The sequence below is a fragment of the Papio anubis genome, chromosome 6, assembly GCF_008728515.1.
Source record: "Papio anubis isolate 15944 chromosome 6, Panubis1.0, whole genome shotgun sequence".
NCBI classification, from domain to species: domain Eukaryota; kingdom Metazoa; phylum Chordata; class Mammalia; order Primates; family Cercopithecidae; genus Papio; species Papio anubis.
The window spans coordinates 78,480,032-78,506,951 of NC_044981.1; the positions used below are offsets into that span (position 1 = coordinate 78,480,032).

A 26,920-nucleotide genomic window follows, 5' to 3' on the forward strand; every position below is an offset into this window, starting at 1 on the left:
TTGGACAGGCCAGTACTAGGAAATGGATTTGTGCTACTCCACTAGAGATGTTAATTAATATCCAAGCTAATTAATCATTACTTTCTGAATTCAGTAATTACATTGAATATCATAATATGCCTCTCAGATCCCCCACTGTTGTCCTGGGGGTTGCCTCAGCTGCAAAGAGTCCTTTCACCATAGACCATGACCTACGCTCTTCCCCAGAGTGACCTACATCCAGGGACTAACTGATGCAGGAATATAAAGCCTTGACCATCTCAGCCCAGCTGGTAACAACACTCTGAAAAGCCTCTGTAGCTTCAGAATTCCCCACAGGATCAGGGAAAGCTGTCATCGTGCCTGCAGGCAGCTCAACTTCTCCCTCTGCCCATTCCTGCTTCCTTTGCTGTTTCTTCCACAGAGTTTAGTCTCAAGGGCACTTCTTAAAAACTTCTTAAACACTAAACTTCATTTCCAAATGTGCCTCCCAGGTAACCTAATCTTGGAATAGTCTGAGAAAGCTGGTAATAAGACGGGGCTTTGGTGCTAGTTAACTCACTGCCACAGTGGTAATGAGGACCCCACCACTGGTAGAAGATGGAGCACACACCCGGTCCAAGGTAGCAGTCCAACTATTAAAACTCACCAGAGGTGAGCTGAGATGTTGGGAAGGGAACATCTTAGTTAGAATGGTATTTCAGATGTTTGAGAAATACGAGAGAAGTAGTAACTATAAGGACAATGGAAAAAACACAAAAAGCTCAGAGAAAGTAACTGCCAAGAAGAAAGCCAGAGGGCCTTCTTTGTAAATACAAAGATGTTCTCAGCTTCTGTAGCTGTTGGGTAAAGAAAGTTGATGTCCAGAAACAGGGCTTAATCATCAGAATATTCACGCTCCCAAACTCAATGAAAGCAGATCTGCTAAGTCAGAATCCTAGTTAGAAAAGAATGGGAATTTGCCACATGGAATGGGATGTCTGGCTTGATGTCTTCTGAAATCCTGAATCCCCAGATTCCCCCAGAGCTTTCTAATCTCACAAAGTGGCCTTCCCCTTCTTTCTTGGGACAATAAGGATAGAGATTTCATCCCTATAAGATAACATGTGCCCCTTAACTACCATCTACCTCTGCCTCCCCTGCAGATCCCTGGGCCAGTAACTAAGGTTTTATCACAATATAACCTATCTGGGACACACTAGAGTTAATAAAGAAAGAAAGAGACTTTACCCCAAAGGAGCCACAAGACCTAGATAGTTTGTATTAGCCAGGAGAATACATGTAGAATTAAATGTTGAGGGTGTTTGATTAAAAGGGCTGGAACCTAAGAAAAGGCAGAGCTTACTGATTTGCAGGCACTCTCCTGAGATGCAGGATTTAACATGGGCAAGAATCCCAGAAGATGGTCCAAACTCACTACTAGGATGGTTCCTAGAAATATGGACAAATTAATGGCTGATACTCATATGACTGAAATGCCAGGAATGCTGTGGCAGATGGCAGAAGAGGGGATTGCGAGGCTCAGAGAACTGGGCAGTCTGGTATATAGATACGAGGTAAAAGCCAGAAAATCCTTAAGATGAATATATACCACAGGAAGACCCAGAAAACACACCATTTCCCAAAGCCATAAGGAATATGCCAATGAGAAGACACCAATATTACTAAAAATTTCAGAGGTGGTTCTCCCCTGAAGGTCAGGAGTGACAGAAGAAAAGGATGATATATAACCAGGCTGACTGATAGCAATGAGGATGCTGAGACCAAGTGAGAATGCTTAACCATCAGAAGCCAGGTAGACACAATTATCATAAGAGCGGCAAAAGTGGTATGTGTGTGTGTGTGTGTGTGGCTGGCTAACCCACAAAACATTATTGAGATAATTAATGGAATCTTGCATCCCTAGAGGCAAAACAGAGAGCTAACAAAGCTACTACTCAATATTTACCATCAAAAGAAACCAAAGATGAATGACCACACAGTTGAGTGTAGCTGCCCCAGTGAAGTCACAATCTCTTGCTCAGCTTCCAAACCTGAGTTAATTTTTAGACCCAGAACCCACAAACTGAAGAAGAGGCCTAGTTCCCAGAAGAAAGAACCTTTTAACACCATGACAAGAGTACAGGATAATAATCCCCCCAATATTTATCCACAGGGAACTACAGTCCTTTACCCAAGTAACTGGGTACTGGAGAAGGACTATCCAAATGTTTGAGGACTAATGAGCACACAGTTGACACTGATACCTGGTGACCTGAAGCATCAAAATGCTGTTCCCCTTTCCCTTTTAGAGTAGAGGCTTATAGGAACCAGTAATAAATGGAGCCCCAGCCAAAGTCTGGCTCATAATAGGTCCACTGTGACCACAGATCCACCTAGTGGTGATTCCTCAGACCCTAAATGTGTAATCAGAAAAGACAGACTTGGTAAGTGCCACAAGACTCTCATCAAATCCTCAGCCTGTGATGAAGAGCTCTCATTGTGGAGAAGACCAAGAGGAAGAATTTGAAGCTGCTCTACCCCAAACCTACCAAGATGGCAAATAAAAAAACCAACATAGCATTGAAGGAGGAAGAGGGGGAGGTTGATGGGCAGAAATTAATGTCCATGTAAGTATCTAAACAGCATGCAGGGGTGGTCCCAACTAAGTTATCCATGGCTGTTGGTGGGTCCATGTTGCACTATAACTTCTGTACTACGCCCTTTCTTCCAAAGAGGTTTATCCCAAAGGTACTCCATTATTATTATCATTATTTTTTAAGAAAGAGTCTTGCTCTGTTGCCCAGGCTGGAGTGCGGTGGTGTGATCTTGGCTAACTGCAACCTCCACCTCCTAGGTTCAGGTAATTCTAGTGTTTCAGCCTCCAAGTAGCTGGGATTACGGGCATACACCACCATGCCTGGCTGGTGTTTCTGTATTTGTTAGTAGAGACAGGGTTTCGCCATGTTGGCCGGGCTGGTATCCAACTCCTGGCCTTAAGTGATCCGCTTGCCTCGGCCTCCCAAAGTGCTGGGATTACAGGTGTGAGCCACTGTGCCCAGCCCAAGGGTACTCCTTAATAAACTCTATCTCAGAGTCTGATGTCTAGGTAACCTGTAACAACCATTTCCCACTTTGAATTTAAGTTATGTTTCTTTTAAAAATAATCTTGGGTTTATCTTCAGTACAACTTCTCAATTTAATTGGGTAGTGTTAGGTTTCACATCTAAATCATTTTCCTGAAACAATGTTATGACAGAGGTTTTTTTTTAGTCTTTCGCATTTTTCTCTGGAACTACAACCCCTGATTTATAGGTGATCTCTACATGTAAAATTATTGTTGACACTTGTCAATCCCTGTTTCCTTACAAAGAACTTAGGTAACTCCTCAATTCCACATTAAAAAAACAACAGTTTTCCTGATTCTGGATTGACACAAAATATTCAAAATTCACTCATATCTCATTTTTTCCCAAAAGCTTTTCATTGGTTCCCAATAATAAAAATTCCTTCTCCCCTTATTTCATCAGCACTTACGTGTACCTAACTTGTTAGCAGTGTCTGTTTGTTAAAGTTGTCTCATTTAGATAGACTTTATTCCAGATTGCATTTCCATTCCTTTTATACAGCCTTACACTATTATCTATACAATCTCTTGATTAATGGTGCTACTGAGAAGTTGGATAATTTCAAAACCTTACATAAGCGTTTCACAAGATAAGCCACTTTAAATATGAAAAGCTATTAGAAATTAACTGTATTATGTGACCTCAAAAAAACTGCAGAGTTTCTCAACTATTTCTATAAATAAGTATAGTTTAATGAAATAGGTTAAATAATTACAATAAATAAATCAAGCATATGGTTCTAAAATGTAGTCCATACTAATTGACAAATGTACTCAGCATTAAAACCTTGAGTAATGAGAGGTTAAATGCATTCTAAATGTTGTGCAAGCTGATGAAAGCACTTTCTGCTGTTGGATACAACTTCTTAAAAATAAACATTATAATAAAAAGAAACCAGAAGTGCATCTCTAGTTACAGTTAATTCTAGTGATGATTTTATTTCTAAGAAAAACCAAGGCAACATATGTGTTTTTAAATAGCATGTGGTTTCTGTGGTTATACAGTAACCAAGGGATGACTGTCAGTGTGATAAAATTCTCTTCAAATATATTACTAAATTATGGAGGGAGCCTCTTTTCTGGAAAAAAAAAAGGAAAAATTTACTATAGCATCTGGCCCACAATCAAATGTTTACTTGAAAAGATGAAAATACAGGTTGAGCATCCCTAATCCAAAAAATCCAAAATCCAAAATGCTCCAAAATCTGAAACTTTTTGAGCGCTGATATGATGCCGCAAGTTACCCTGAATACATTATGTTTTTCATTGCATTAATGGTATATTAACTATGTTTTTTGCTGTTAAGGATTTATGTGTGATAAGTGCAAAAAAATGAGTGCTTATTGGTAGCATATAAAATTCAGAGCCAGGGATAATGGTGATGCCAAACAACCATACACTGTCCACATGGGTAGCTGATATAGTGACATCTTTGCCTCTGATGGTTCAATGTACATAAACTTGGTTTTACACACAAAATTATTTAAACTTTTGCATAAATTACCTTTAGGCTATGTGTATATTATTTATAAGAAACATAAATAAATATTGTGTTTAGATATGGGTACCATCTCATTATATATATGCAAATATTTCAAAATCTGCATAAACACTAATGGTTTCAGGTGATTTGGATAAGAGACACTCAACCTATATAGTACTGCATTTTAATCAAATATAGTTTTAATCAGATATGTGTGGATCATGATGGACTGCCCTGTTCTTGCTCCATTCTGGACCCCTGTGGACTCTACCAACTCATGCTCAATCCCCACCTCTTTTTCTGCTTTTCCTTTGTGGCTGGTGGTTGACCATAAAAGAGTCAAATATCAGCCACAAAGATGACTGAAGATCAGATTTTACCATCAACCAGAAAGTATAGATTGTCAATAAACATAAAAAGGTGTACAGGTAATTTAGTCACTGGTCACTGTCTCCTTTACCATAATTATGCATTTCAACAGCCACAGGTTCTAAAGATTCTTGTAAAAAAAAAGTAGATTCAGGGACAGCAACAGAGATAATCTTTTCTGGATAGACACATGATATTATCATTTGTCCGTTAACAGTTATGAGGAAATAGATAAGATATATGCATTCAAATTACTTCTAATTATTAAACCATATTGCATAAATCTTTGATTTTTTAATAGTCTGTTATGTTATTGTTACTGACTAAAATATAGATAAAATAAAGATACATACTTGGAAGAAACCGACTCCATGAATTCGTCCAAAAAATCATCATATTCAGAACCTCTTACTCTTCTCTGCCGTAGTCCAATGTAGAGTGGATCTTTAAGTAACTCCTATTTTTAAAAGTACCATAAAAAGAGAAATAACTATAACCAAGTCATTTATTGAGCCTTAGTTTCTTAATCTGTATAAAAGGGATAAAAATAGAAATAAAATCTTACCATACTGTTTCAGAATTTAACCTACAGGGTAATTACTTAATGTTACATAGAATATATTGTAGTATTTATACACCAAATAAGAAAAATAATTCCTGCCCAGGAGCAGTGGCTCACACCTGTAATCCCAACACTTTGGGAGGCCGAGGCAGGCCAATCATGAGGTCAGGAGATCAAGACCATCCTGGCTAACACAGTGAAACTCCGTCTCTACTAAAAATACAAAAATTAGCCAGGTGTGGTGGTGCGCACCTGTAGTCCCAGCTACTTGGGAGGCTGAGGCAGGAGAATTACTTGAACCTGGGAGGTGGAGGTTGCAGTGAGCCGAGATCACACCACTGTACTGCAGCCTAGGTGACAGAAGGAGACTCTGTCGCAATAAAAAAAAAAAAAAAAAAAAGGAAAGAAAAATAATTCCTAAATGTTAACATTCTAGACTATTCTGAGGAAAACAAAAGAAAATTAAAATATTTCATTTGTGTTCATTAGAAAAGTTCAATTGAGATTTTACAGACAAAGGCAATCACACAGAGGAATAACATTTAGTTTTGAAATACTAGCTTAAAGAATGGAAAGATAGCAATTCCTTTCTTAATTTTACACTTCCAAAAGCAAAACCATCAAACAACAGTTTTATTTTACCTTTACTATGGTAGTTAACAGACTTTAAAATAAATATTTTTAGCCTTTACTAGTGTTTTCTTAAACTTTTTAACTTTACACAGTTTAAGTTGTTTCTTAAACTAAGAACGTTGCCCTGTATAAGTTTTGGTATATATAATATGTAATATCACTTTTATTAAATCAGTTTTGAAATTGAGATATAATTTAAATACAATATAACATACCCATTCATAACGAAATCTCAGTAAACTAGAAGCAGAAAGGAACTTCCTCAATGCAATAAAGGACATCTATGAAAAACCCACATCTAGTAGCATATTTAGCAGTGAAAGACTGAGTGCTCTACACTTAAGATAGAGAACAAGACAAGGATATTTACCCTCATCGCTTCTACTCAACACTATACTGGAGACCCTAGCTATTACAATAAGGCAAGAAAAAGAAAGAAATATAGTTTGAAAAAAAAAAAGAAACAAAACCTCTTTTATTTGTACACACGATTGTGTACATAGAAAATACTAAGAAATCTACCCAAAAAAATCCCAGTAGAAAAAAATACATGAACTTAACATAATCACAGGTTATAAAGTAAATATACACAAATCAATTGTACTTGCAATGGACAGTTAAAAATGAAACAAAATATACAACTCTATTTATAATACCAGCCCAAAATGCAAAATTCATAGGGACATATTTAAGAAAATACGTGTAAGACCTGCACACTGGAAAATACAAAATATTGCGGAAAGAAACTCAAAAAGACTTAAATTGGGAATAACCTGCAAAAATAAGTAAATAAATAAATAAATAAATAAGACCAAAGTGACACCTTCAGTAACCTAGAATAGAGAAAATTGAAATAATGAATTTGTGAATCTGGCTAATGAGATTTCCAGGCAGAATGCTGACTTGGTTTCTTGTGGCTATATAATAAGGTCTAAAACAGAGAAGAGCTAGAGAAGAAAATGTTCAGTTTGTGAGCAAAACTGAAGGAATATAGGACACAGGATTTGCTGGTAAAAGATGTGCATAGTAAAATAAGGTCTTCAAAGATCAAATTAAGTATGTGGTTTTAATAACTTTTTCAGAAATCTCTGAATGATTTAAAGTGAAGACTAATAGATCACCTTAACTAGACAAAAGGAACTGGTCGAATAACATTCTGACATGCCAGCCAATATAGGAAGGAGCCTATTTTGAAAAGAATTGCGAATGGAGCCTCTGTCACATTGAGTAGACTATAATCTGATACAGAGAGGGCCTAAAGAGTTTTTAAGGGCATGGTACTATCTTGGATTATTAAGATTCAGACACTTCAAAATGAAAATTAATTATCTGGGTCCTCAATTTTCTGTAGTCAGTAAGCAGACTGAGAAAGTTATTCAGCTGCTAATACAGATAATTTCTTATGAAAGAGGAAGGATATCTCAGAGGACAGAGCCAAGAACCCAGAGGGCAAAACCAAAAGCCTAAAAAAGAACCATGAACTACAGAACCACCCTGAGGAAATTGAATGGGACCTACTCAAAGAATATTCCCTTCTCTTCCCCATGTAGGTGGCCTGGCAACATGTGTCCCGTGAGATTTCAGAATTGCTATGTACCATTTAGAGCCATATGATTCCTACTCCTCCAGCTTTGAATGAGAATGTTGATGGTGGTTATTCTGTCCCTGCCTCACCATTGTATGTTTGATGTGTGGGAACACAGAAATGAGTTCCACCAAGGAGCAAAACCCAAGAAACGTCATTTGCATCTAGACCAGATTTAGATGACAATATCTTGAACTTTGGACCTGCTGCTATTAGTGGGATGAAACTTTTGAAATCCTAGGATGGTGATGAGCACATTTTGCATGTGGAATGTGACCAATTTCTGAAGAATGAGAACCGATGTGGAGAAAGGCCCAGCTGTGCCAGGCATCCTAGCCTTCCTAGCCATTCCAGTCCAAACTGCCAGCCCACAGAATCATAAACATTAATAAAACAGTAATTGTTTTAAGCCACTGAGATGGTGATGTTAAGAAGGTTAAACCTTCGGATGTTAAGAATAATCTGAAGAGGAGTTTACTTAAAGCCAATAGAAATGATAGCCTTTCTTCACACTTGTTGTCCTGTTGTAATTAGTAATGTCACTCTCTGTCATTATGAAATTGTTTTGATTTGGCCAGTATATCCTATGTATAATGTATTGCATAAGAAGAGTTAAGGATTTCCAGCTAGCTGAAAGTTAACAAGTTATATCACATAAATGTATTTCAGATGAAATGTAAAAACTGAAACCAAGTGCTGCTATAAAGTGCAGCTGTTCCTTAAGGCATAAAAACTCTAAACAATCTACTGGCAGGCTTCTGAGCAGCTGAGGTTGAAGTGTCAATGTGCTACTAATGACTGCCAGAATTAAAATACTTTCTACACGTCTAGAATATATTTAGACTTCTAAAATGTGAATTAGAAAAATAACAAAATTGAGAAAAAAATGTTACATGTTTCTCCTTCTCTTTTCTCCCTCCTTTCCCATGTTAATGATTAAAGTATACACCATAAAGAAGTCTGACTACAATGTAGTCAATTACAAAGATTTATGAACAAGACAGAGATTTTGAAGTAAATCAGAAAGTTAAAAAATTCTCGATTCCCGGGTAAGATGACCAAATAGGAACAGCTCCGGTCTGCAGCTCGCAGCAAGACCAATGCAGAAGGTGGGTGATTTCTGCATTTCCAATTGAGGTACCCAGTTCATGTCACTGGGACTGGTTAGACAGTGGGTACAGCCCACAGAGGGCAAGGAGAAGCAGGGTGGGGCATCACCTCACCCGGGAAGCACAAGGGGTTGGGGAACTCCCTCCCCTCACCAAGGGAAGCTGTGAGGGACCCTGCCCTGAGGGACCATGCACTCTGGCCCAGATGCAACACTTTTCCCATGGTCTTCACAACCCACAGACCAGCAGATTCCCTTGGGTGCTTGCACCACAAGGGCCCGGGTTTCAAGCACAATACTGGGCGGTTATTTGGGCAGGCACCAAGCTAGCTGCAGGAGTTTTATTCCATACCCCAGTGGCACCTGGAATGCCAGCAAGACAGAACTATTCACACCCCTGAAAAGGGGGCTGAAGCCAAGGAGCCAAGTGGTCTTGCTCAGCAGATTCCATCCCCATGGAGTCCAGCAAACTAAGATCCACCGTCTTGAAATTCTTGCTCCAGCACAGTAGTCTGACCTGGGACACTCGAGCTTGGTGTAGGGAGGGATGTCCATCATTACTAAGGCTTGAGTAGGCAGTTTTCCCCTCACAGTGTAAATAAAGCCACTGGGAAGTTTGGACTGGGTGAAGCCCACTGCAGCACCACAAAGCCACTGTAGCCAAACTGCCTCTCTAGATTCCTCCTCTCTGGACAGGGCATCTCTGAAAGAAGGGCAGCAGCCCCAGTCAGGGGCTTATAGATAAAACTCCTATCTCCCTGGGACAGAACACCTGAGGAAAGGGGCAGCTGTGGGCACAGCTTCAGCAGACTTAAACATTCCTGCCTGCTGCCTCTGAAGAGAGCAGCAGATCTCCCAGCACAGCATTCGAGCTCTGCTAAGAAACAGACTGCCTCTTCAAGTGGGTCCCTGACTCTTGTGCCTCCTGACGGAGAGACACCTCCCAGCAGGGGTCAACAGACACCTCATACAGGAGAGCTCCAGCTGGCATCTGGCAGGTGCCCCTCTCAGGGGAAGCTTGCAGAGGAAGGAACAGGCAGCAATCTTTGCTGTTCTGCAGCCTCCGCTGGTGACACCAAGGCAAACAGGGACTGGAGTGGACCTCCAGCAAACTCCAGCAGACCTGCAGAAGAGGAGATTGACTCTTAGAAGGAAAACTAACAAACAGAAAGAAAGAGCATGAACATCAACTAAAAGGATGACCATGTAAAAACTCCATCCAAAGGTCACCAACAGCCAAGACTAAAGGTAGATAAATCCATGAAGATGAGCAAAAACCAGCACAAAAAGGCTGAAAATTCAAAAAATCAGAATATCTCTTCTCCTCCAAAGGATCACAACTCCTCACCAGCAAGGGAACAAAACTGGACAGAGAATGAGTTTGACTAATTGACAAAAGTAGGCTTCAGAAGATGGGTAATAACAAACTCCTCCGAGCTAAAGGAGCATGTTCTAACTCAATGCAAGGAAGCTAAGAACCTTGATAAAAGGTCAGAGGAATTGCTAACTAGAATAACCAATTTAGAGAAGAACATAAATGACCTGATGGACCTGAAAAACACAGCATGAGAACTTCATGAAGCATACACAAGTATCAATAGCTGAATCAATCAAGTAGAAGAAAGGATATCAGAGATTGAAGATCAACTTAAGGAAATAAAGTGTGAAGACAAGATTAGAGAAAAAAGAATGAAAAGGAATGAACAAACCCTCCCGGAAATATGGGACTATGTGAAAAGACGAAACCAACATTTGGTTGGTGTACCTGAAAGTGAGAGGGAGAATGGAAACAAGTTGGAAAACACACTTCAGGATATTATCCAGGAGAACTTCACCAACCTATCAAGACAGGTCAACATTCAAATTCAGGAAATACAGAGAACACCACAAAGATACTCCTCGACAAGAGCAACCCCAAGATGCATAATCGTCAGATCCACCATGGTTGAAATGAAGAAAAAAATTTAAGGGCAGTGAGAGAGAAAGGTCGGATTATCCACAAAGGGAAGCCCATCAGACTAACAGCGGATCTCTCTGCAGAAATCCTGTAAGCCAGAAGAGAGTGGGGGCCAATAATCAACATTCTTAAAGAAAAGAATTTTCAACCCAGAATTTCATATCGAGCCAAGCTAGGCTTCATAAGTAAAGGATAAATAAAATCTTTACAGACAAGCAAATGCTGAGGGATTTTGTCACCACCAGGCCTGCCTTACAAGAGCTCCTGAAGGAAGCACTGAATATGGAAAGGAAAAACCAGTGCAGGCACTGCAAAAACAAACCAAAATGTAAAGACCATTGACATTTTGAGGAAACTGCATCAACTAATGGGCAAAATAACCAGCTAGCATAATAATGACAGGATCAAATTCAAACATAACAATATTAACCTTAAATGTAAATGGGCTAAATGCCCCAATTAAAAGACACAGACTGGTAAACTGGATAGTCAATACCCATCAGTGTGCTGTATTCAGGAGACTTATCTCACATGCAAAGACACACATAGGCTCAAAATAAAGGGATGGAGGAAGATTTACCAAGCAAATGGAAAGCAAAAAAACAAAAACAAAAACAAAACCAGGGATTGCAATCCTGGTCTCCGATAAAACAGACTTTAAACCAACAAAGATCAAAAGAGACAAAGAAGACCATTACATAATGGTAAAGGGATCAATTCAACAAGAAGAGCTAACTATCCTAAATACATGTGCACCAATACAGGAGCACCCAGATTCATAAAGCAAGTTCATAGAGACCTACAAAGAGACATAGACTCCCATAAAATAATAGTGGGAGACTTTAACACCCACTGTCAATATGAGACAGATCAACAAGACAGAAAATTAACACGGATATTCAGGACTTGAACTCAGCTCTGGACCAAGCGGACCTAATAGATATCTACAGAACTCTCCACTCCAAATCAACAGAATATACATTCTTCTCAGCACCACACGGCACTTATTCTAAAATTGACCCCACAATTAGAGGGAAAACACTCCTCAGCACATGCAAAAGAAAGGAAATCATAATAAACACTCACTCAGACCACAGTACAATCAAATTACAACTCAGGATTAATAAACTCACTCAAAACCACACAACTACATGGAAACTGAACAACCTGTTCCTGAACGACTACTTGGTAAGTAATGAAATTAAGACAGAAATAAATAAGTTCTTTGAAACCACTGAGAGCAAAGACACAATGTACTAGAATCTCTGGGACACAGCTAAAGCCGTATTTAGAGGGAAAGTTATAGCACTAAATGCCTACAGGAGAAAGGGGGAAAGATCTAAAATTGACACCTTAACATCACAATTAAAAGAACTAGAGAAGCAAGAGCAAACAAATTCAAAAGCTAGCAGAAGATGAGAAATAACTAAGATCAGAGCAGAACCGAAGGAGATAAAGACATGAAAAATCCTTAAAAAATAGATGAATCCAGGAGCTGGTTTTTTGAAAAGATTAACAAAATAGACTGCTAGCCAGACTAATAAAGAAGAAAAGAGAGAAGAATCAAATAGAAACAATAAAAAATGATAAAGGGGAGATCACTGTTGATCCCACAGAAATACAAACTAACATCAGAGAATACTGCAAACACCACTACAAATAAACTACCAAATAAACTAGAATATCTAGAAGAAATGGATAAATTCCTGGACACAAACACCCTCCCAAGACTAAAGTAGGAAGAAGTTGAATCCCCGAATAGACCAATAACAGGTTCTGAAATTGAGGTAGTCATTATGGTCTAACAACAACAACAACAGCCCAGGGAGACAGATTACAGCCAAATTCTACTAGGAGCTGGTACCACTCCTTCTGAAACTATTCCAAACAATAGAAAAAGAGGGGCTCCTCTCTAACTCATTTTATCAGATCAGCATTGTCCTGATACCAAAACTTGGCAGAGATACAACAAAACAAGAAAATTTCAGGCCAATATCCCTGATGAACATTGACGCAAAAATCCTCAATAAAATACTTGCAAACCGAATACAGCAGCACATCAAAAAGCTTATTAGCCATGATCAAGATGGCTTCATCGCTTCATCCCTGGGATGCAAGGCTGGTTCAACATATGCAAATCAATAAATGTAATCCATCACATAAACAGAACCAATAACAAAAACCACATGATTACCTCAATAGATGCAGAAAAGGCCTTCGATAAAATTCAACACCCCTTCATGCTAAAAATGCTCAATAAACTAGATATTGATGAAACATATCTCAAAATAATAAGAGCTATTTATGCCAAACCAGTGGACAATATCATACTGAATGGACAAAAGCTGGACGCATTCCCTTTCAAAACTGACACAAGACAAGGATGCCCTCTCTTACCACTCCTATTCAACACAGTATTGGAAGGTCTGGCCAGGGCAATCAGGCAAGAGAAAGAAATAAAAGGTATTCAAATAGGAAAAGAGGAAGTCAAACTGTCTCTCTTTGCAGATGACATGATAAAACCCATTGTCTCAGCACAAAAACTCATTAAGTTGATAAGCAACTTCAGCAAAATCTCAGGATACAAAATCAATATGTAAAAATCACAAGCCTTCCTATACACCAATAATAGGCAAATAAAGAGTCAAATCATGAGCGAACTCTCATTCACAATTGCTACCAAGAGAATCAAATACCTAGGAATACAGCTAACAAGGGATGTGAAGAACCTCTTCAAGAACTACAAACCACTGCTTAGGGAAGTAAGAGAGGACACAAACAAATGGAAGAACATTCCATGCTCATGGATAGGAAGAATCAATATTGTGAAAATCACCATAGTGCCCAAAGTAATTTATAGATTCAATGTCACTCCCATCAAACTACCATTGACCTCCTTCATCGAATTAGAAAAAAACTACTTTAAATTTCATATGGAACCAAAAAAGAGCCCATATAGCCCAGACAATCCTAAGCAAAACAAAACAAAACAAAAAGCTGGAGGCATCAAGCTACCTGACTTCAAATTATACTACTAGGCTTCAGTAACCAAAACAACATGGTATTGGTACCAAAACAGATATATAGACCAATGGAATAGAACGGAGGCCTCAGAAATAACACAACACATCTACAGCTATATGACAAATCTGACAAAAACAAGCAATGGGGAAAGGATTCCCTATTTAATAAATGGTGTTGGGAAAACTGGCTATCCATATGCAGAAAACTGAAACTGGACCCTTTTCCTTACAACTTATACAAAAATTAACTCAATATGGATTAAAGATTTAAACATAAGACCTAAAACCATAAAAGCCCTAGAAAAAAACCTTGGGAATACCATTTAGGCCATAGGCATGGGCAAATATTTCATGACTAAAACACCAAAAGCAATGGTAACAAAAGCAAAATTGACAAGTGGGATCTAATTAAACTAAAGAGCTTCTGCACAGCAAAAGAAACTAGCATCTGAGTGAACAGGCAACCTACAGAATGGGAGAAATTTTTGCAATCTGTCCATCTGGCAAAGGGATAATATCCAGAATCTACAAGGAACTTAAATTTACAAGAAAAAAAAAAAAACCAAAACACTCCATCAGAAAGTTGGCAAAGGATATGAACAGACATTTTCAAAAGAAGGCACGTATGTGGCCAAAAAACATAAAAAAAAGCTCATCATAACTGTTCATTAGAGAAATGCCAATCAAAACCACAATGAGATATCATCTCATGCCAGTAAGAATGGCAATTGTTAAAAAGTCAGGAAACAACAGATGCTGGAGAGGACATGGAGAAATAGAAATGTTTTTACACTGTTGGTGGGAGTGTAAATTAGTTCAACCACTGTGGAAGACAGTGTGGTGACTCCTCAAGGATCTAGAAACAGAAAAATCATTTGACCCAGCAATCCCATTACTGGGTATATACCCAAAGGATTATAAATCATTCTACGATAAAGACACATGCATACATATGTTTATTGAAGCACTGTTCACAATAGCAAAGACTTGGAACCAATCCAAATGCCCATCAATGTTAGACTGGATAAAGAAAACGTGGCGCATATACACCATGGAGTACTATGTAGCCATAAAAAATAATGAGTTCATGTCCTTTGCAGGGACTTGGATGAAGGTGGAAACCATCATTCTCAGCAAACTAACACAGGAACAGAAAACCAAACACCGCATGTTCTCACTCATAAGTGGGAGTTGAACAATGAGAACACATGGACACAGGGAGGGGAACATCACACAGCGGGGCCTGTCAGGGGGTGGAAGGCAAGGGGAGGGATAGCATTAGGAAATACCTAACGTGGATGACAGGTTGATGGGTATAACAAACCACCATGGCACGTGTATACCTATGTAACAAACCTGCATGTTCTGCACATGTATCCCAGAACTCGAAGTATAAAAAAAAATTCTTCCAATCATAACAACGTCCCTGTCAAAAATTGTTTTTTTAATTTCATAATTTTAATTAAGATAATTAAGGCTTGAATAATGAGTGCATTCTCAAAGATTTGACTGACAAAAAAATTAGTATCTACAAAAAGCAATTTAACAACATTATTCCATTTTGATAATGGTTCCACAGACAAAGTAGACTGGTACAGAAGTGATATTAATTTACTGGATTAAAAACTTCTTATTGTCAGGAGCGAACACTCAATAGATCACTGTTAGAGAATAAACACTTGGTATTAAGCAAGCACTTAAAAAAGGGTGGAACTTCTTTAGCACAAGGTGTTACATTAAATGCATGTGGTGCCACTGAAGACTTATGAAAATTTACAAGCCTGAGAAAAGGAAAAAGATTGGGGAAAAAGTAAGGAACAAGACATATGGAAATATAAGAGAGCTCAAAAAAGGAGATAAGGAGGGTATATGTTGGTAATTATACTAATTATCTTACTGTTAACATTATCTCAATTCTGGACCCTTCAGAGTTTATAACTGAAGCATCCATTTATTTGAAGTTAATAGTAATCACTATCAAATCCTGGGCCCAAGTGATTCTCCCACCTCAGCCTCCCAAAGTGTTGGGAGTACAAATGTGAGTCACTGAGCCTAGTCTCCTCCCAAAGTGTTGGGATTACAAGTGTGAGTCACTGAGCCTAGTCTAATATTCTCTTACCGACCTGAAAGTATTCTTTAAATATTAAGAACATTATACAGCTTTATCTTCTATACGAATGTAACTATTCCTCATTTTAGCATTTATTTTTAAACTTTATTTATAATCTACAGAAAATTATTTTCTTTGTTACCATTTCTCCTCTTTTGTTACGGATTCTATAAAGATATATAAGTTTTGCTATTTTGTTGGCTCGTGTTATCAACAAGAATAAGCAAAGTAACCATCACATTCAGGTGAGTCTAAAACCAGTACCACTAAAATGTCAGCATGCATATGAGCTGGCATGACTGTTAAAAAGTGCTAGAAATAAAAATGATTAAAATTTAGTTGTGATTCAGTATGTCTGGAGTGTGGTGCAAAATTCTGCATTCTTAACACATGCCCCTGATAATTCTGAAGTGGTGAGGAACTGGTATTGTTAAGTTATTTCGAACTTGTATTACTAAGTTAAAATAAAACCATTCTACTTCCTACTAGGTTTCTGTCTCATTCAAATAAATTTTCTGTTTTGTTCTATACAATCAGTATTTCTAAAATTTACCTCAAAATTTCAAGGAGTTCCTGCTAGTTATAGTGTGTATAAAATCAAACTACAGAAAGACTCCATTCTCTTTCCCAAGGCACTAGTGTAGTGTCTCAGGAAATAGATAAATAAATTCTTGATAAAACCTATTATGATCTTCTAATTTAGAGAGGATGGGGCAAAATGAGACCACAAAGAGCAAGCAAATGAAACTCCAAACCAAAATTCTGGGAGTTGAGAATTTTCTTCTCTCCCCTGGCTTTACTAATGATGGTAATGAACTGGTATTCATTCCAATACAGGACCACTTGTCCAAAGTGGCAAGCAATATAAAAGGATAAAGGGTAGAAGTGAAGGCGGGCTGAAGGACAGATGATGATACTATAGTTGGTACCATGTGATAAGCAAAATAATGACTCCCCTCCCTACCCCAAAAATGCCCATGCTCTAATCCCTGAGAACTGTGAATATGTTATCTTATGTGCTAAAAGAGACTTTACAGATGTGACTAAGGGTGAGTCCTTAAAAGTGAAAACTTTTCCTGGCTGAAGTCAGAGAAAGAGATGTAAGATGGAAGCAGGCCAGAGAAATGCTGCTATATTACTGGCTTTGAAAATGAATAAAGGGGGCCATGAACCAAGGAATGCAGGCAATCTAGGAGCCGGAAATGGCCAAGAAATGGAATATGGCCATACTGACACCTTTCGTAACTTTAACCTTTTGAGACTGTTGGCCTTGTGACCTACACATCTATAGGGAAAATGCATTTATGTTGTTTTAAGTCACTAAGTTTGTAACAATTTGTTACAGCTGCAATAGAAAACAAACACAGGCCACACTTTAGTGTCAACATCAGATTCTGTAGACAGGCTGGAAGATACACAAAGTCTATAAGGGTTTTCCTTCATTCAGTTTCTTTCCAACATAGCCGGTTCATGCCAAAGATGAAGACTACTTTCTGGAACACGCAGGGGAACTGTCTAAATGGGAAAGATCTCTCTTCAACTTTGCCAGTTCAAGCTCCAATAAGGATTCTATATTAGGGTACACTGTAACATCAATCAGAGGCCAGACTAACCATAAAACTAGACACAGAAAAGCTGAGACCTGGAGCAATGGTTTAATAAGGAAAGAATAACTATGCAGAAATGACATTCTCCTACTCGTTCTGCCCATGACCTCTTGAGGACTGACCATGTGCTATGGGTTGAATAGTGTTGCCCCCAAATTCATATGTTGAATCCCTAACCCCAGTACCTCAGAATGTGATGTATTTGGAGACAGAGTATTTAAAGAGGTAATTAAGTTAAATGAGGTCATTAGAGTGGGTCCTAATCCAATATGACTGGTCCTTTTAAGAAGAGAAAATTGGCCAGGTGCGGAGGCTCACGTCTGTAATCCCAGCACAGCACTTTGCGAGGTCGAGGCAAGTGGATCATGAGGTTCAGAGTTTAAGACCAGCCTGGCCAAGATGGTGAAACCCCATCTCTACTAAAAATACAAAAATTAGTCGGGCGTGGTGGCGGGTGCCTGTAATCCCAGCTACTTGGGAGGCTGAGGCAGAGAATTACTTGAACCTGGGAGGCGGAGGTTGCAGTGAGCCAAGATCATGCCACTGCACTCCAGCCTGGGCAACAGATGAGACTCCATCTCAAATTAAAAAAAAAAAAATAGAGAAAATTAGGATACAGACATACACGGAAGAAAAACTATATTAAGACACCAGAGGAAGATGGACATCTGTAAGTCAAGGACACAAACCACAGAAGAAACCAATCCTACAAACACCTTGATCTTGGACTTCCAGCCCCCAGAACTGTGATAAAATAAATTTCTGTCAGTTAAGCCACCTAGTCTATGGCACTATGTTACAATAACCCTAAAAAACGAATATACCATATAACACATGAAAAGGTTCTTTAAGACACAATAATGTCCAAAGAAGCATGAAGGGAACACAAGGAACTTCTACTCAAATTATTTGTAGTCACATAGCAAGCCTCAATATTAGTCATATACAAGAAAAAATAGACATATAATCAACATAATTTCTATGGAAATATTTGGCAACAGCAAAAAAAAAAAAAAAAAAAGAGAGAAGGAATCAAACATGATATGCTCTAAAGAAAATTTACCTCAGGTAACAAGTAAATTTTATATAGTAACTGCATCACAATTAAAGAAAATGTGGACTGTGAAATAAATAGATGAAAGATGAGATGAAAATATAAACACAAACACCCTACCTAATTTAATACTTAGTATTATTAACTTAAAGAATAAGAGTATTTTCGACCTTAACAAAATCAAAATGGCCATTATTTTAAAGTCAAAAAAACAATAGATGTTGGCACCATGTGGTGAAAAGGGAAAACTTATACATTGTTATTGGGAATGTAAATTAGAACATCGTCTATGGAAAACAATATGGATATTTCTCAAAGAACAAAAAGTAGATCTATTATTCAATCCAGCAATTCCACTACCAGGTATCTACCCAAAGGAAAAGAAGCCATTATATCAAAAAGACACCTGCACACGTGTGTTTATCACAGCACAATCTACAATTGTGAAGATATGAAATCAACCTCAAGTGCCCATCAACCAATGAGTGGATAAAGAAAGTTTTCACATATATATCATAGTATACCACTCAGCCGTAAGAAAGGATAAAACAATGTCCTTTGCAGCAACTTGGATGAAACTGGAGGCTATTAACCTAAATGAAATAACTCAGCAATGGAAAAGCAAATACCGCATATTCTCACTTATAAATGGAAGCTTAGCTATGGGTACATAGGAGCATACAAAGCAGTATAATGGACACTGGAGACTCAGATGGGAGGAGGGTAGGAGGTGGGTAAAGAATAAAAAATTATCTATTGGGTACAATGTTTTTCAGGTGACGGGTACACTAAAAGTTCAGAGTTCACCACTATATAATTCATCCGTGTAACCAAAAACCACTTGTACCCTTAAAGCTATTAAAATAAAAAATAAAAATAAAAGAATAACAATATTTTTTAGCCAAGTACTTCTGTGTACTTCTGTTTTGGTGTCTTAGTTCCTCAAATTTCCTTTAGTTGAAAGCTGCAGAAGCTTAAAAGCAGTCAGGCAAGTGTATCTTTATGGCAAGTGAAGAGTGTCTTATTAACTGGCAGCTAATTCCGTTTCTATTTTCATTACTATCCAGTACACGTAGGTATGATAAAAGAGGAAAACAGTTATAATTTGTATTAAAAGGGGATTTACTTTTATTAAAATTTGCTAGGTTATTCTGGATAAGAAACTAAGTGTTATTATCAAGTAGTTTCTATATTTTTATTATGAAGTGTAAAACTATGCAGAGATTCAAAAAAGCAATTAAGATTAAAAAGTATTACTACAGGAACATTTTGACTAAAATCAGTTTTCCACATGTGAAACTGTCACTACATAAAAACACCATTACATTTTAAACGAACTCATAGACTCAGTCATAATTAAGTTTTCCTTCTGTCTTCTCAGTAAAGCAGCAGTGAAAGAATAAATACAAAAAACAAAATGTCAGAATGAATAAAATGAGAACATTATGAGTGGCAACTCAGTTGATTCCAAATATTTTTCTATTCTTCACCACACATTATGAGTTACAGACAATAAAAATTTAGATTAGGATGTTTTACAGGCTACAATTTTCTAACATATCTTCACTCCAAGAGCTCAAACAGAAAGTTATGTGTTGGAGTATTTCTATCTATTTTAAGCAACAGAAAAGTTAATCCAGAATCTTACACAGCTTCTATTTTTACCCTGAAAAGTACTGTATTGCTAATGGAATACAGTTGATATGTGTAGCTCAAAAGTCAATAAAATTAAGGGCAAATTGAGTCAAAGATGAAAACATATTTTGCTTAATAAATGCAGCATACCTTGATCAGTTTTTGGAAAAAAAAATACTTGCCCCAAAATTAATTCTTCTGATTAACCAAATAATATGTAACTATTTCTTTGCTTAAAAATGTCAAATACTATATAACATTAGCAGAATAGCAGAATAGAATATTGTTGCTATTGTGAATGAGTTAATTTTTAACTGGTTATTACAAGTACATAGAAAAGCTATTAAGTTTTCAATATTTGTTTTAAAGCAGCCACTTTACTGAGTGCTATAATTTGACCACAATATTTTTTAGTTGGTTTTCTTGGGTTTCAGTAATAAACATATTCCCTATAAATAATGATAATTTTGTCTTTTCCTGTCAGTTATATCCCCTTTGTTTTACTGTCTTATTACACAGGCTAGAATTTTCTGAATGATAAAAAAGAGAACAGCCGTGATGACAGGTGTCCTGTCTTTTAAAATAATGCCTCTAATATATCACCATTAATTATGATGTAGCTAATGGTTTGAATAGATTTCAAACATTATTTCAACATTAAAATATTCTGCAAGATCTTACTTGCCAATATTTTATAAAGAACTTTTGCTTCTACATCTATATTAATGTGAGGTAACATTTACTAAGTGCTCACAAAATGCCAGTCACAATTTTAAGCATTCTAAATGTATTAAACCATGACAGCTCTATGAGGTAATTACTCATTTTACATGAGCCAAACACAGAAACACCACTAGTAAGTGGTGAAACTGGGAGCAGTGGTAAATATGAGACTGCTTAGCAATTTCTTATTATGTGCTAATTTTTTTTACCAGGTTTGGATATCAAGGTTATGCTCTTTTTAAAAACTGAAATGTTAAGCTGTCAATTGTAATACGCTCTGGGACAGTTTATATAGCATAGGAACTATATTTCCTTAAAAGCTTGATGATCAAATCCTTAATCTTATCTGAGCTTAAAACTTAATTCTGCTTAACAATAAAATTTACATCTGTTTTCTTTTTTGTCTGTTTATCTCTTATACTTTTATTTATTCTGTGGATGGACTCTGGTGACAGTTTACAAGCATTCAACCAGTTTAAATAGGGCCTAATCCTTTCATCTAGTAGCTTAGCGACCATAACTGAGAGTCACCGGGTGAAGACTGGCCATTGCAGAATGACTAACCATGTGATCTGGGGTAGGGCCTTTGCGTCATATAGTATAGGCCAACCTGGAGGCTGAGTTCAACCACCTGGACAATCAATCAATCAATCATGACTAGGTAATGGAGCCCCAATAAAACTCTGAACAGTGGGACACATGTTGATATTTCATATCTGTACTGGGAGGGTAACATGTCCTGATTTTACAGGAAAGTGGACGCTTCCCATTTGGGACTCTTCTAGACTCTTCCCTATACATCTCTTCTTTTGTGTGATTTTAATGTGTTATCTTTCACCCATAATACACTGTAACTGTGAGTACAATAGCTTTCAGTGAGTTTTTTGAGTCTTAGCAAATTATCAAGCCTGAAGTTGGTTTTGGGAAGCTCTTGAACTTGCAGTTGATGGCAGAAATGAGGGCAGTCTTGAAGAGTATGTATACCTGTAAATTTTGTAGTTTAACTAACTCTGGGTAGAGCTAAACTATATTTTATAAAGGGAACAAATAATTTACTCTCCTTTTAGAATAAGAACTCTAGTTGATCATTTGCTAGTATACATTTTAACAATTAGATTCCCAAAATATGATTTATTTAAAAGGACAAGATGCAACAAAATAACAGTAATACAGAGTTTAAGAATAAGAATGAGGCTGGAGAATAGGGTCTGGAGGCAGGGAACCTGAGGCCGTTTTGCACTGACTTCCTAGAACTAAATTGAAAGGAAAACCCTAACTTTCTATGCCTAAGTGACAAAATGACCAGAGGCTACTCCCTTTGCAAACCCCTACCTTTTCTGCTGACAGATGAGAAATTCAAAGTACCTCTGATTGGTTGGTTTTTGCAATTAATCAGACGTTTGCACAGGAGCGTAACTTTGTAACTTCACTTCAGCCTCTGATCGGTTGCTGTCCACAACCAATCAGACTGACTGTGGGCCAAGCCTTCATTTGCATAGAAACGCAGTTTTGTAACTTTACTTTATCCTCCCATTGGTTACTTTCCACAACCAATCAGATGTTTGCTAGGAATGTGACCTTTGTAACTTCACTTCAGTCTCTGATTGGTTGCTTTCTGCAACCAATCAGACTGATTGCAGGCCACCACTTCATTTAAATGGGGTGAACACCAATTGGCCAATGGGAAACCTCTAGGGGGTATTCGGACCTGAGAAGATTCTGTATCCAGGTCCTTGAGCGGCTGCTCAGGCCCATTCCCACTCTGTGGAGTATGCTTTCATTTTCAATAAATCTCTGCTTTTCTTGCTTCATTCTTTCCTTGCTTTGTATGTTTTGTCCAATTCTTTGTTCACCCATAACAAGAGTATATAATAATTGTCAGAGAATTGGTTTGCTAAACGCCTTCAAATGCCTTTACCAAAGAAAGCAATTAATACATACTGAAACTAGTTACATGTGTATCTCCTCTTCTAGATTCAGAGCATCCTGCTGGCAAAATCTTACATTTTTTACGCCAATATTATCTAGGTTTTGCTTAGGCTTTGATGGATAGCAGATATTCAATACTTTTTAAAAAATTGTTTATTGATAGATAAATTTGTATATTTTTATGGAGTACATGTGATACTTTGTTACATGCATGGAATGTGTAATGATCAAGTCAGGGTATTCAGGGAGTCCATCATCTTGAGTATTATTTCTTTTCTTTTCTTTTCTTTTCTTTTTTTGAGACAGAGTTTTGCTCTTGTTGCCCAGGCTGGAGTGCAATGGCATGATCTCAGCTCACTGCAACCTCTGCCATCGGGTTCAAGCAGTTCTACTGCCTCAGCCTCCCAAGTTGGTGGGATTACAGGCATGTACCACCATGCCCAGCTAATTTTGTATTTTTAGTAGAGACAGGTTTTCTCTATATTGCTCAGGCTGGTCTCAAACTCCCAACCTCAGGTGATCCGCCCGCCTTGGCCTGCCAAAGTTCTGGGATTACAGGTATGAGCCACCGCGCCCAGCCACCTTGAGTATCATTTCAATGTGTTGATAGCATTTCAAGTCCTCTCTTCTAGCTATTTTGAAATATACAATACAGTGTTGGTAAATGTAGTCACCCTACTCTACTATCAAACATTAGAACTTATTTCTTCAATTGACATATTTGTACCCATTAACAACCTCTCTTCATCCTCCCACTCCCTACCCTGACATATACACACCCTTCCCAGTCTTTGGCAACTATCGTTCTTCTCTTTACCTCCATGAGATCAACTTTTTTAGCTCGGGTGTGAGAACATGGGATATTTGTCTTTCTGTGCCTGGTTTATTTCACTTAACATAATGAGTAGGTACTCAATATTGGTATAATACCAAATGCAATTTGAGGAGTTTCAGAAAGGTCTCTCAAAGACCTCTGTCACTCTCAAAGTGACAAAGGTATTCTCCGGTGACCTGTCAAAGAGTTAAAGGTTCACCATTCACTTAATTTTCTTCCCCCAATATTCCTGAAAGTCCAATGGCAGTAAGCAAAATTTCTAGAAATAATACACAGCATTTTAACAGTAAATTCATTTAGATAATCCGATTATTTTCTAATTATCAGCTTAAAAATTCTGAAATGTAGTATGAACCAGACATGTCTTAATTAAAAAAAAAAAAAAAAAGAGAGAGAGAAAAAGCTAGATCTACAGTTGGGTAAACTAAGAAATTTCGTGAAGGATAGGTGGATGGGTTCTTCAGGCTGAGGAAGTAAGATACTGGATAGAAATGTAATAACATAAAAGCAATGAATACCAAAAGAGGAAAGAAACATACACTAAACAGAGATAATGTAGAAAATTGAAGACAACCATCAATTTGGCAATTTTAAGACCTACTTTCATGAAATCAATTCTTTAATATAAAACAATCTCGCTCATGAAATTAATTCTTTCATATAATACAATCAATGCAAGAGTCCTAGTGTTACAGTTTCACTAGTGCACAGCCTTTTATAATGTCCACATTATACAAACAAACTCAATAAATGGCACAGGGTTAAAACTGTTTAAAACTTCACTGTTATCCCAGTGAAGTAGGAGGATTATTTGAGACCAGGAGTTCAAAACCAGTCTGGGCAACTTACATAGCAAGAACCCGTCTTAAAAAACAAAAACAAAACAAAACAAAACAAAACAAAAACAGTTAAAAAAATTAGCTGGGTGTAGTGGTGCACACCTGAAATCTAAGCTACTTGAAAGGCTGAGGCAGGAGGACCACTTGGGCTCAGGAGTTTAAGGCTGCAATGAGTTATGATATTGCCACTGCATTACAGCCTGGGTGGCAGTGCAACATCCTATCTCTTACAAAAAAAAAAAAAAAAAGAAAGCCAAATTCTAACATTTTTGCACGTCTGTTTTGTCATTATATATTCCTCCTCATTTCTCCACAGAATTTTTAAGATGTATTACCTATTTTTGTGATTTTTAAAATTTGATTTCAATGTAAACAAAAAATTACCCAGTTGTGGTGGCATGTACCTGTAGTCCTAGCTACTTGGGAGGCTGAGGTGGCAGAATCACCTGAGCATGGGAGATTGATGCTGCAGTGAACCATGATCATGATAGTGCACTCTAGCCTAGGCAACGGCAGTGAGATCCTGTCTTAAAGAAAATAAAAACAAATAGGTCGGGTGCAGTGGCTCACGCCTGTAATCCCAGCACTTTAGGAGGGTGAGGTGGATGGATCAGGAGGACGGGAGATCGAGACCATCCTGGCTAACACGGTGAAACCCCCTCTCTACTAAAAATAGAAAAAATTAGCCAAGAATGGTGGCACGTGCGTGTAGTCCCAGCTACTTGGGAGGCTGAGGCAGGAGAATCGCTTGAACCTGGGAGGCAGAGGTTGCAGTAAGTGGAGATCACGCCACTGCACTCCAGCCTGGGTGACAGAGTGAGACTCCTTCTTAAAAAACAAAAAACAAACAAAAAAAAATCAAAAATAAGAAATTAACTATTTTATGTCAATGCAACTTATCACAGAACAATTTTTAAAATATATTTTTAAAATAAAGTAGAAATATATTTATTTTATTTTAATTTAAATTTTTTAGAGCAGGCTCTCACTCTGTAGCCCAGGCTGTAGTCCAATTGCATGATCATGGCTCACTGCATCCTGAACCTCCTGAGTTCAAGCAATCCCCCTACCCTTCCAGCCTCCTGAATAGCTAGGACTGTAGGTACACACCAACTCTCCTGGCTTAAAGACGAAATGTTAATGTTCAATGTATACACACAATTTTAGGACACTTGTTTAAAGAGGTCAAGAAGCCAGCTTTGATAATTTCTAAGCCATTTCTATTGGTATCAGAAAAGAAAATGTCAGATAAGCAATGCATTTTTATCAAAATGTATCCTTTGATAAAGGTTAAGTGAGCATTCATGCACAGATCAAGTTAAATATTATAACTTTTTATGTGTATGTTAAAAAACATAACTGTTTAAGTCACTATTGTAAATATATTTTTGTTCATGCAAAAATATATTTCACATTACTTACAGATCAAAAGTTTTAACTTCAATTGTTTTAGAAGGAGACAAAGAAAATAAACATAATGCATGTACGTATTTGTGTTATGGTCTTATTTGATGATATATCTGCTTGGGACCTAGGTCTGAAATTTGTAAATAACTTTTTAAATGTTCATCCTTAACTGACTATTATCTTTCATTTCTATTTCAGAGAATTCTACATTTAACTTCTAGTATCTAGTTAGCTAACTAATCCTAAATATTAGCAGTAAAGGATGAGCAAAAAAGTAGTACTTAACATATGACTTTAAGATTCTAAAATATAAAGTCATGAATGAGAAAAGTTAAACTCCAAATGATCTACTTTAGGTTCAATATAGTTTTTAAAACAAGAATACTTCAGACTGATTAATTTAATAAATTCCATGGGATTAGTTCCTATATAATAAAAAAATAATTTTTAAAACTATTGTCTTAAAGTAAAACATATACTCTATAGAATAACGGTGAAAATACATATCAAAGCAACATAAGGCACTAGGGAAGCAGATAAAAGATTAATCACATTATAAAGATGGGAAAAGGAGAACAGGAGAAGTAATTTTTTTAATAATACTAAAGGGAGATTTGGAGAGAGAGAGAGAGAGAACCAGACAAAAAAGAATGAGTTTTATGAAGTTCCTGGAATAAGTTCAAAATGCAAGGATTTATGCCATTTTTAAAGGTACATAGCTGCCTTATAGACGTAAATAAATTACCTCATTTTCGGTTCCCACATCCAGAATGACAGGCAGACATTTTTGAGGATTCATCCCTCCGCAAGCTGTATATAGAGCCAATTTACCCACAGGGATGCCCATGCCATTACAGCCAAGGTCTCCCAAGCCAAGAATACGCTCTCCATCAGTCACCACAATGGCCTAGAAGAAAAAGAAAAATTACCTATTAACAGGTTTTCACAAATCCTGAGACACAATTTCTGACTCTAC

General features: G+C 37.3%; 1 protein-coding gene across 1 annotated transcript in view; it reads right to left on the bottom strand.

Moving 5' to 3' along the window:
* Positions 1–26,920, bottom strand: part of ME1 (malic enzyme 1) — a 233,232-nt gene that overhangs the window by 99,521 nt on the left and 106,791 nt on the right. The window contains exons 5-6 of the mRNA XM_017958059.2: positions 26,690–26,851; positions 5,291–5,394 (exon numbers count right to left, since the gene is read on the bottom strand). Of these exons, the coding sequence (XP_017813548.1) occupies positions 5,291–5,394; positions 26,690–26,851 (266 nt within the window). The remainder of the gene's footprint in view (positions 1–5,290; positions 5,395–26,689; positions 26,852–26,920) is intronic.